This window comes from Haliotis rufescens, unplaced genomic scaffold, assembly GCF_023055435.1.
Source record: "Haliotis rufescens isolate VD_foot unplaced genomic scaffold, xgHalRufe1.0.p SCAF_6, whole genome shotgun sequence".
Taxonomy (NCBI): domain Eukaryota; kingdom Metazoa; phylum Mollusca; class Gastropoda; order Lepetellida; family Haliotidae; genus Haliotis; species Haliotis rufescens.
The window spans coordinates 31,255,258-31,265,616 of record NW_025964334.1 but is presented as its reverse complement, the minus strand read 5'-3'; the positions used below and the strand labels follow the sequence as shown (position 1 = coordinate 31,265,616).

The window sequence follows — 10,359 nt, the reverse complement described above, 5'->3', positions numbered from 1 at the left end:
AACAGAAAGTGTAAACTAACAGAAACCACCAGTAAACCAATAAAAGAAAGTGTAAACAAAACAGAAACCATCGGGAAACCAATAAACAGAAAGTGTAAGCTAAACAGAAACCATCAGGAAACCAATAAACAGAAAGTGTAGACTAAACAGAAACCGTCAGGAAACCGATAAACAGAAAGTGGAAACTAACAGAAACCATGAAACAGAAAGTGGAAACTAACAGAAACAATCAGGAAACCAATAAAAGAAAGTGTAAACTAAACAGAAACCATCAGGAAATCAATAAACAGAAAGTGTAAGCTAAACAGAATTCGGGTTTTTTGCTGTGTAAAACTGATTTTTAATATATGCTCCTTGAAGAATTGGTCATATCTTCAGTTACACCTGAATTCGAATGTGACCTCAAAGAAAGTCAAGCAAGTGTCATTTGGTGTAGAACTGTGGTGTGTGTTGTGCATACTGTACTCGAATACGAGCTGGGAGGGTAGCTCTAGGTACTTTGTGGTTTATTGCAATCTTTGACTGTGTAATGTACACCTCTACATTTTGGCAGTACAATAAGGAAATATTCAGAACATCGATGTAACATTGCTATAGAGGTATATGGGAAAACATGCATCTATATAATATATATTAATATAGGATTCGGTAATTGTATAAGAAGTAACATGACATTAGCTGTTTTTTGTAAATTTCATTTACACACAATCTCATTAAAATCAGATCTTTAGCGTTAGCGAAAACTAAGATATGATTTTAATGAGATTGATTTACACACACTTTCTCAGGAAGGAATACCACGCAGTGTAGAGTTACTTCCCTTTGACAATAGTTTAGCCTACGAGTATGCGAGTTGGATGGCAGTCACCCGTCCAACAACGAAGATGCCAGCTGTACCCGAGGAGTGCAAACTTCCCCACAACTTCTTGGGGAGATCAGGGCTGAAGGTGGCCAACATGTGTCTCGGCACGGGGACCTTTGGGAATCCTGGGGTGAGTGAAGGAGCGACACATGTGCCTAAAACCTCTTTTATGAGAGTCGGAGCGGATTTTGTTAATAGAGGTGTCATGGCGTGTGTGATATACATATTCAATGTAAATAACAGTTAATGTTTACATACATTTATTATCAAAATGTTTAACAGAAGTTATTATTTTGTATAATCATATTTCACGGGCTGCATTTTCTTGTTAACTGTCATGGGCTGCATAAAAAATATTAACAAAAGAGGCGATTATGCTTGTAACGGTAAGAGGCGACTAACGGGATCGGGTTGTCTGGTTCGCTGACTTGGTTGGTTGGTTCATTCTATCCCAGTTGCGTAGATCGATGCTCAAGATGTCAATCGCTGGATTGTCTGGTCCAGATCGCACCGTCATATATAGCGGGGAAATTGCTGATTGTGGCTTTAAACGATAAACAGACAGACAAACAAAATCAGTAAATGTTTCTCGGGCACACTTTTCTAGGACTTTATTTTTATATTTTTATTGAAAACAAATTGATGCGGGAGGAACATAACCAACAATCAGCTGGGCACATATTGAATTAGGCCATTTAATACAATAATTAATGTCAGTTGCCAAGGTATGGAAACGTATTACTGCCACATTCTTAAATTCTAAATGTAGATCATACTACTCGCATCTTGGAAGAAGATACTTTCATCTACGTATATGATAATGTAATATACGTAGAAGAAAGTATCATCTGAATCTACTCTGGAATTATCGACTTTGGTAACAATTTCTCGAGTAATCGACAGTAGTTCCGGGTCGGTTTTGTATATACCTCTGGCTTAACTGACGATGACAGATTTGTTTGACTTTCTCAGTGTGTTGTAAAAATAGACGTTAATTAACAATAATTAAGTAATCGCCTATATTTAAAATATTAATGTTTATAGGGTACGTCGCAACTTCACAAGACAATATCACTGAGTAACGATATGCACGATTATAATATACTCACCGCCAAAACAATCGTGAACCATAGAACGTATAGAGAAGTACACACGTTAAGATTTTTTTGTTGGTTTGTTGTTTAATGCCGCACTAATGCAGAAATATTCCAGACATATGACGGCGGTCTGTAAATAATCGAGTCTGGATCAGACAATCCTGTGATTGAGCATCGATGCAATTGGGATACCAAGTCAGCGAGTCTGACCATCCGATCCCGTTAGTGTTCATCGATCCCAATTGGGTGCTTTGATGCTCATGATATCAGTCATTTGAATGTCTGGTCCAGACTCGATTATATATATACAGACCGCCGTCATATAGCTGGAATATTGCTGAGTGCGGCGTAAAGCAATCAACCAACCGTCAGACTAACACTTTTCAACTGCTGATCCCAGAAAAGCCTGGGTGGTGAGTGCTCATAATGAAAGGTGAGGTGAGGTGAAATGGGGTTTAACGTCGCGTCCAAGATTATTGCACTTATGTTATATATATAGCAACATCCCATTACGGGTCACGTCAGAACGACCTTTCATCCGACCAATAAAAGCGTCGCTTACCAGATCATGAAAGTGACAGTCGGACAGTGTTTGCTAATCATGCAACTTATGTATGTGTGTGTGTGCCTGCTTGTACTAGTCCGGACTGATGCCGATTTATAGTGCTAGCGCACTGAGATACCATGCCGCATTTTAACATGAATACCCCACTCAGACACAGTATACTGACTCCAAGCTGACCAGTCCTTGTTTTAACCCCTTAATGCCGAGCGCCAGACAGGGTAACAACAAGTACAATCTTTTAACGTCTTTTGGTATGACGCGGCTGGGGATCGGAGCCTTCCGCTCTCCGGGCGGACGCTCTACCATTAGACCACGGAGGCGGTCCTCATAATGAAAGGCTTTTTCAGCGTCAACTGTATGTTTCATAGTTCAACATTGTCAGTTTCATTTAGTTGCTGTCCTTTCGCAGATATACTGCGTCGAAACATTTCAATTTCAGTTTGCAGGTGTTGAGTTTTATCTTTCATCACTTTAATCTTTGATGTCCCTGGACATATGTTACTGTGGAGGTATGTCTTCTCGGAAAATGACTCTTGCTATTCATGCACGAAAAACTTTCTTTGAAAGTCGTGTTTCTGTATAAATCGCAACAATCTTATTAAAATTATATCTAAGTTCTCGCTATGGCAAAACAAAGATCTGAGGACATCCCATTACGGGTCACGTCAGAACGACCTTTCATCCGACCAATCAAAGCGTCGCTTACCAGATCATGAAAGTGACAGTCGGACTGTGTTTTCTAATCATGCAACCTCGAAAACGTAAACACGGGGTATTCCGAACGACAGTTATGGCCCGTACGACTGATTCCGTCAAAATTATCGTCTATCTCTCGCTGCCGTGGGATAAACATTTGAACGGACAAAATACACTCACCTTTCAAGTTTATATTAAAATTCGAGTTTGTTTGAAATTCAATTTCAAAATCTAAAAACAGTCTCTCTCTCTCTCTCTCTCTCTCTCTCTCTCTCTCTCTCTCTCTCTCTCTCTCTCTCTCTCTCTCTCTCTCTCTCTCTCTCTCTCTCTCTCTCTCTCTCTCTCTCTCTCTCTCTCTCTCTCTCTCTCTCTCATTGGTCTTATTTTATTCAGGGTAGCAGACCCAGTCAGGCCACAGAGGAGTACTCCCACCAGGTGCTTGACCGCTACGTCCAGTGGGGAGGGAACTTCATCGATACTGCCGACGTCTACTCACAGGGACTGTCCGAGAAGTACCTTGGATCCTGGTTAACAGCTGTGGTATCTTATGCGACCACAAAAATGCCTGAACGTACGGGACCTTCGTCGACCGGTTGTATCGTGCACAGAAAGGAATACCTCAACGTACAGGACCTCCGTCAACGGGTAGTATCATTCACCCATAAGAATGCCTCAACGTACAGTACCTTGGTCGACCGGTTGTATCGTGCACAGATAGGAATGCCTCAATGTCCAGGTCCTTCGTCGACCGGTTTTATGGTGCACAGATAGGAATGCCTGCAAGGGACATGAGCTTCGCAGATGATGTTTTATCGACACTTAACAATTGTCACTTGTTTCAGACAAACACGTGACCAAGTTGTTATTGCAACAAAGGTTAGAGGAATCGTGCCAAGTGGGGTTGGTCTGAGTCGTCGCCATATTGTGCAGAACATCCAGAACAGTCTCTCGAGACTCCAGACAGACTATGTGGATTTGTACCAGGTTGGTATTGACTGCAGTGCATGAATCTGAAACAGGTGGGCATTGACTGCAGTGCATGAATCTGAAACAGGTGGGTATTGACTGCAGTGCATGGAGCTGTAGCAGGTTTGGACTGGTTGCAGTAAGTGGATCTGTTGTTTTTTTTGTTTAGTGTTAAACGCCGCAATATTCCAGCTTTATGACGGCGGTCTGTAAATAATCGAGTCTGGGCCAGACAATCCAGTGATTGATAACATGAGCATCAATCCACGCAAATGGGATACGATGACATGCATCAACCAAGTCAGCGAGCCAGACCACCCGATCCCGTTAGTCGCCTCTTACGACACGCATACTCGTCTTTTACGGCAAGCATGGGTTGCTGAAGACCTATTCTACCCTGGATCTTCACAGATCTGTAGCGGGTGTATACTGACTTTAGTGCGTGGATCTGTACCAGGTGTGTATTGACTGCACTGAGTGGCCCTGTAACAGGTGGGTACTGGCTTCAGTTCGTGGATCTTTAGCAGGTCGGTATTGTCTGCAGTGCGTGGATCTGTAGCAGGTGGGTACTGGCTGCAGTGCGTGGATCTGTAGCAGGTCGGTATTGACTGCAGTGCGTGGATCTGTAGTAGGTCGGTATTGACTGCAGTGCGTGGATCTGTAGCAGGTATGTATTGACTGCAGTGCGTGGTTCTGTAACAGGTATTTATTGACTGCAGTGCGTGGTTCTGTAACAGGTATTTATTGACTGCAGTGCGTGGATCTGTAGCAGGTCGGTATTGACTGCAGTGCGTGGTTCTGTAACAGGTATGTACTGACTACTGCGTGGATCTGTAGCAGGTCGGTATTGACTGCAGTGCGTGGATCTGTACAGGTATGTATTGACTACTGCGTGGATCTGTAGCAGGTCGGTATTGACTGCAGTGCGTGGATCTGTACAGGTATGTATGGACTGCAGTGCATGGATGGTTCACGTCGCAGTGATTATTTGTTCATGCATGGTATTATTTTGCACCGATTAATTACAATTTGTGAGGATGTGTTATTATCATGGTGAGGGGGTTCTCTAATTGAGTCTGACTTTATTTGAGCGTCTACTGTAATTGTGTACATGGTACAACAGTGTTTGTTTGTTTGTTGTTTTATTCCAGCAATATTCCAGCTATGTGACGCCGGTCTGTAAATAATCGAATCTGGACCAGATAATCCAGTGCTTGATATCACGAGCATCGATCCACGTAATTGGGATCGATGACATGCATCAACCAAGTCAGCGAGCCTGACCACCCGATCCCGTTTCTCGCCTTTTACGACAAGCATAGTCACCTTTTACGGCAAGCATGGGTTGCTGAAGACCTATTCTACCCCGGAATCTTCACGGGTCTCGTACAGAGTTCGAGTGGTAAGTTCGAGTGGTAAGTATCATTTCTAAACCGGATATTCAGGGGTGGAGTAACAGTATGCAGGTTTGAAAAGGTTTATTCAATGTGCCACATATGATTGTTTCAGATGCATTATTGGGATAATGGAACTCCTATTGAAGAAACACTCCGCACTTTCCATGACCTAGTTCGGTGTGGGAAGGTGCACTACGCCGGTGCTAGTAACGTGGTGGGTTGGCAACTGCAGAAGATAGTATGTACCACAGACAAGTTGGGCATAAACCCCTTCATTAGCTTACAGGTAGGGCATAATAACACGAGTAATTTACTATATAATATAGCCTCTTATCTGTGGCTTCATTCTACATGTTAAAACTCCTATTTTTTTAGGATTCGAAAGGTGGTTGTCATTTATTATCTAAGTCAACATTTCAATAATAACATTTCGAATAATAATGTACAAATTTTTCGGTGAACAATTTTTGTTTGTTTGTTGTTTACGCCACACTCAGCAATATTCCAGCTATATGTCGGCGGCCTTTAAATAATCCAGTCTGGACCACATAGTCCAGTTTTTGACACGAGTGTGCAAGATTGAATAATTTACAATTTTTATACCCCCAGTTTCTCCGCTCTAAACCATAAGCGTTTGAGAACAGTGGTACAACACGTGGCCGCCGAGCAGGCAGATCAGCTGCATGCAGTCGATTTCTTACCGTCTGCATGGTCAGTAAATTGAGCTCGTTGACCTGGCGCAAGTGAACAGCGATATGATTGGCTGTTTGGGCGGTTTTCTTGAAGCCTGGTTTCTGAATAGTAGATCCTGGAATGTGTTGTGCGACCCGATCATTCAGAATGTGAGTCTGCAGAAACCTATTCCTAAGTCTGCAAATCACAGACTGAGACACATTGAACATAAGGCTACCTCTCGCTGAGGTCTACCGGTTTGAAGCATACCACCAACAGCCCCGTTGTAGATGACGCATTCTGATCACAGATACTGCATTTAAGCAAGAGAAGAGAGCTTATGTGTTATTGGTAATAATGCATATCAATCCCCAACCATTAACAAGAGTATTTACCAATGTGGCACTTGATATTCCAGCAACAGTACAATCTAGCGTGTCGGGAATCGGAGTTCGAACCTCTCCAAGTGTGTAAGATGGAAGGATTAGGGGTGCTGCCCTGGGGGCCCCTGAAGGGGTGAGTGAGACCATGTTATTAAGGCGTTGTTTGACGTGAAGCAAACAGTTCGCCCCGATTATGTTTCTAGGTTTGTCAGCACCATACCCGTGCTTATGGGTTTCACCGAAGTGGTAAACGTCTGAGACCTGCATCACTTCGGGCTTTTCTCCCCCAATATGCTGACACGCCGGGATATAACTGGACTACTAAGTACTGTTAAAAGCGGCGTTAAACCCAACTCACTCACTCACTCACTCATACGATTGGATTTTATGATTATGATAAACTAAAATGTCGGCGTTCTCTTGAACAGAGGTCTTCTTTCTGGGAAGTACACACGTGACGCTGCTCCGACAACAGGACGTCATGGCTGGAAGAGCACAAAATACCCCGGAAGCTGGAATTCTTTACAAGAGAATGATCAGATCTGGGCCATCATAGATGCAGTGCGGGACATCGCAAACGCACACGGTAGTGACAAGGGCCATGCATGGTGTGGGGCACATCATAGACGAGAAACGAAAAGTAGCGATAGTACCTAGCAGTGTTGGTAGGCATGACTGTTGGTCACAGGATAATCCTAGTAAGACATACTATGCAAATAAAGTAGGGGATAGTGGGAATCATCAAGACATATCCTCTTATCTATATCGTATTGGCAAATTGAAATGATATGAGCATATCTGCTGGGGAGTAGGCGATCAGATCTAATGGTTGGTGTAATGGTGGCGCACTAGATCGTTATGGAAGTTGGGGGTCAAATTCGAAATTTGCTTTTCCCAGCCAACGTCACTAATATTGGGTAAAACCACCTATGTTGGCCAGACATGCACGAATTCTTCCAGGCATACCTTTAATGAGTCAACAATGAGAGCAACACCAAATTCATTTGTGGATTTTGACGTTGATATTCAGGTCTGCCAATGACGCCCCAGACGTGTTCAATGGGGGGGGGGGGGGGGGGGTCTGGACTGAGTGTTGGCCATGGCATGACATGGATGTTTTGCTGCTGGAGGAATTAAATCACAATCCTGGCACGATGAGCAAGTGCATGATCTTGAAAGATGAAACATTGCCGAACACGTTGTGCAAATGGCACCACAAGTGGTGCAATGATGTTAATGATATTATTGACCTGTGACTCTGCCACAGGCAATATGGAGCGCAGTTCAGCCAGTCATCATAATACCATTATGGACCAACACCAAAACGATCATGCTGTACGACGTTAACGTCTATGTATCGCTCATTAGGACGTCTCCAGCCTCGATTCCTTCGGTCATGGAAGTAGAGAGTGAACCTCGATTCGTCAGAAAACATTAGCCCAACGTCGATTTTTACACTCCCCTACACCACTGACGTCACTGATTCAAATGACGTGCAGTAAGTTGTGGGATAACAAGTAGACGCCGTGCGCGCAAATCTGGCATACCACCCCTTGCACGTGCTGCCCGATGTCACGTGATTCATGACAGTTACAATGTTGTTTTGGAGCTTGATTTCTTCGGAAATGTTCTTGCCTCAAAATTCACTTTCATTGCAAGACATTGATGTTATTTCCCTGTAGTTTCACTTCAAAACAAAATACCCCCTATTGTTTTGCACAGCATATAAGGCCTTCGTAAACATAGTTTATATTTCATAACATATTATCTTTTCCCTCAGACAAGTCCATGGCTCAGGTGTCACTGCGCTGGCTGCTACAGAAGGATGTTGTTCCATCAGTCATCATCGGAGCCACTACTTTGAATCAACTGGATGACAACCTGGGGGCTGCTAGTGGCTGGACCCTGTCTTCAGAGGAGGTGAGTCTGTGACAACCTGGGGGCTGGTGGTGGATGGACCCTGTCTCTATAGGTGGTGAGGCTGTGACAACCTGGGGGTAGCTAGTAGCTGGACCCTGTCTTCAGGGGCGGTGGGGTAGCCTAGTGGTCAAAGCGTCGGCTCGTCACGCTGAAGCCCCAGGTTCGATTCCCCACGTGTACAATGTGTGAAGCCCATTTTCCGGTCCCCCCGCCGTCATTGCTGGAATATTGCTAAAAGTAAAACCATACTCACTCACTCAGAGGAGATGAGTCTGTGACAGGTGGATGACAACCAAGGGGCTGCTGGTGGTTTGATCCTGTCCTAAGCCTGTGACGAGTAGGTGATAGTCAGGACTTACCCGTCGCATGGTCACGTTACCATGCCGAGAAGGTTGACAAGAACTGATTCAAGTGATCCCTTTACTATGAAAATGATGAGCCTTGTTTGAGACCTGCAGTTATAGTGCCGTCATATGGTAATAATTTACCAGTGAAACTCATATGAGTGAGTGATGAATGATCCCCATATATTTCAGATGGCACGACTGGACAAAGTGTCTCAACCCACTATACCTTACCCCTATGAGATGGTGTGGCGACAGAACGACACCCGGAGTAATCCCTTCCAGTCATCATACATGGTGTCAAACACAAACTGACTTGACACAAACCGCCGTGCATGACGATACTATATTACTGTTATTCTTACGCAGTGGAATATAAACAATTAACTACAATATGAATTTCCCTCAATGTGATACGGGAACTAAACGTGACAAATTGAGGAAGTACTTCAGATAATAATTACGGGGAACTAAACGCGAATCTCTTACTAAAGATGAAAAAACGTTAATGTGACCAGATTAACTAAATTTGATTCTCAAAATCTATTGCTGTCACACTTGTCATACTTATCAACATTCTAGCTCTCTTAGCTAGCTATATGGTGCTTTTTGTTTGATCGTTGTTTAGCAATATTCCAGCTATATGATGGTGGTCTGTAAATAATCGAGTCTGGACAAAACAGACCAGTGATTGACATCATGAGCATCGATCCTGGCAATTAGGATACGATGACACGCACCAACCAAGTCACCGAGGCTGACCACCCCATTCTGTTAGTCGCCTCTTACGACAAGCCTAGTCGCCTCTCTATGGTGCTTCCTTATTGCGACGGACCGCCTCAGCGGTCTCGTGGTAGAGTGAGTGAGTTAAAATCTAGTGGTAGAGCGCCCGCCCGGAGAGCGGAAGGTCGGTGGATTCGATCCCCGGCTCGTCATACAAAGAGAGGTTAAGGGATGGTACTTGTTGTTACCCTGTCTGGCGCTCAACATTAAGGGGCTGAAACAAGGACTGGTCGGCTCGGAGTCAGTATACTGTGTCTGAGTGTGGTATTCATGTTAAACCGCGGCATGGTATCTGAGAGGGCTAGCACTATAAAATCGTTTGTCCAGACTAGTACAAGCAGGCACACACGTGCATGCACGTCGCTATTTAAGTGCAATAATCTTGGACGCGACCTGAAACCTCATTTAATCTCACCTTATGCGACGACCCAACTAAATGACAGTGTTCAAAGTGTACGTTCTACCTCGACGAGCTGTTGAATTAACCTGCCCTACTGTACTTCCTATCGCGACGAGGTATCAAACCAATCAGAAGTGAGTTCGATTGGCCTCGTTTTGCACGTGCTCGGACACGTGCCATATCATAGTTTTTGTTTCCTCCTCGAAGCAAGATGAGTTCACACTATCTGTACATGTTCATGCTAACATGTCTTCAAACCAATTATCGATCAAAA

At 43.8% G+C, this 10,359-nt stretch overlaps 1 protein-coding gene across 1 annotated transcript; it reads left to right on the top strand.

Moving 5' to 3' along the window:
* Window positions 1-884: 884 nt before the first annotated feature.
* Window positions 885-9,970, top strand: LOC124128797 (1-deoxyxylulose-5-phosphate synthase YajO-like). Its single transcript, XM_048386378.1, has 8 exons — window positions 885-992; window positions 3,614-3,753; window positions 4,060-4,204; window positions 5,696-5,869; window positions 6,674-6,771; window positions 7,067-7,224; window positions 8,419-8,558; window positions 9,095-9,970. Exons 1-8 carry the CDS (start codon window positions 885-887, stop codon window positions 9,215-9,217), a joined length of 1,086 nt encoding a protein of 361 aa, XP_048242335.1. The 3' UTR covers window positions 9,218-9,970.
* Window positions 9,971-10,359: the final 389 nt, after the last annotated feature.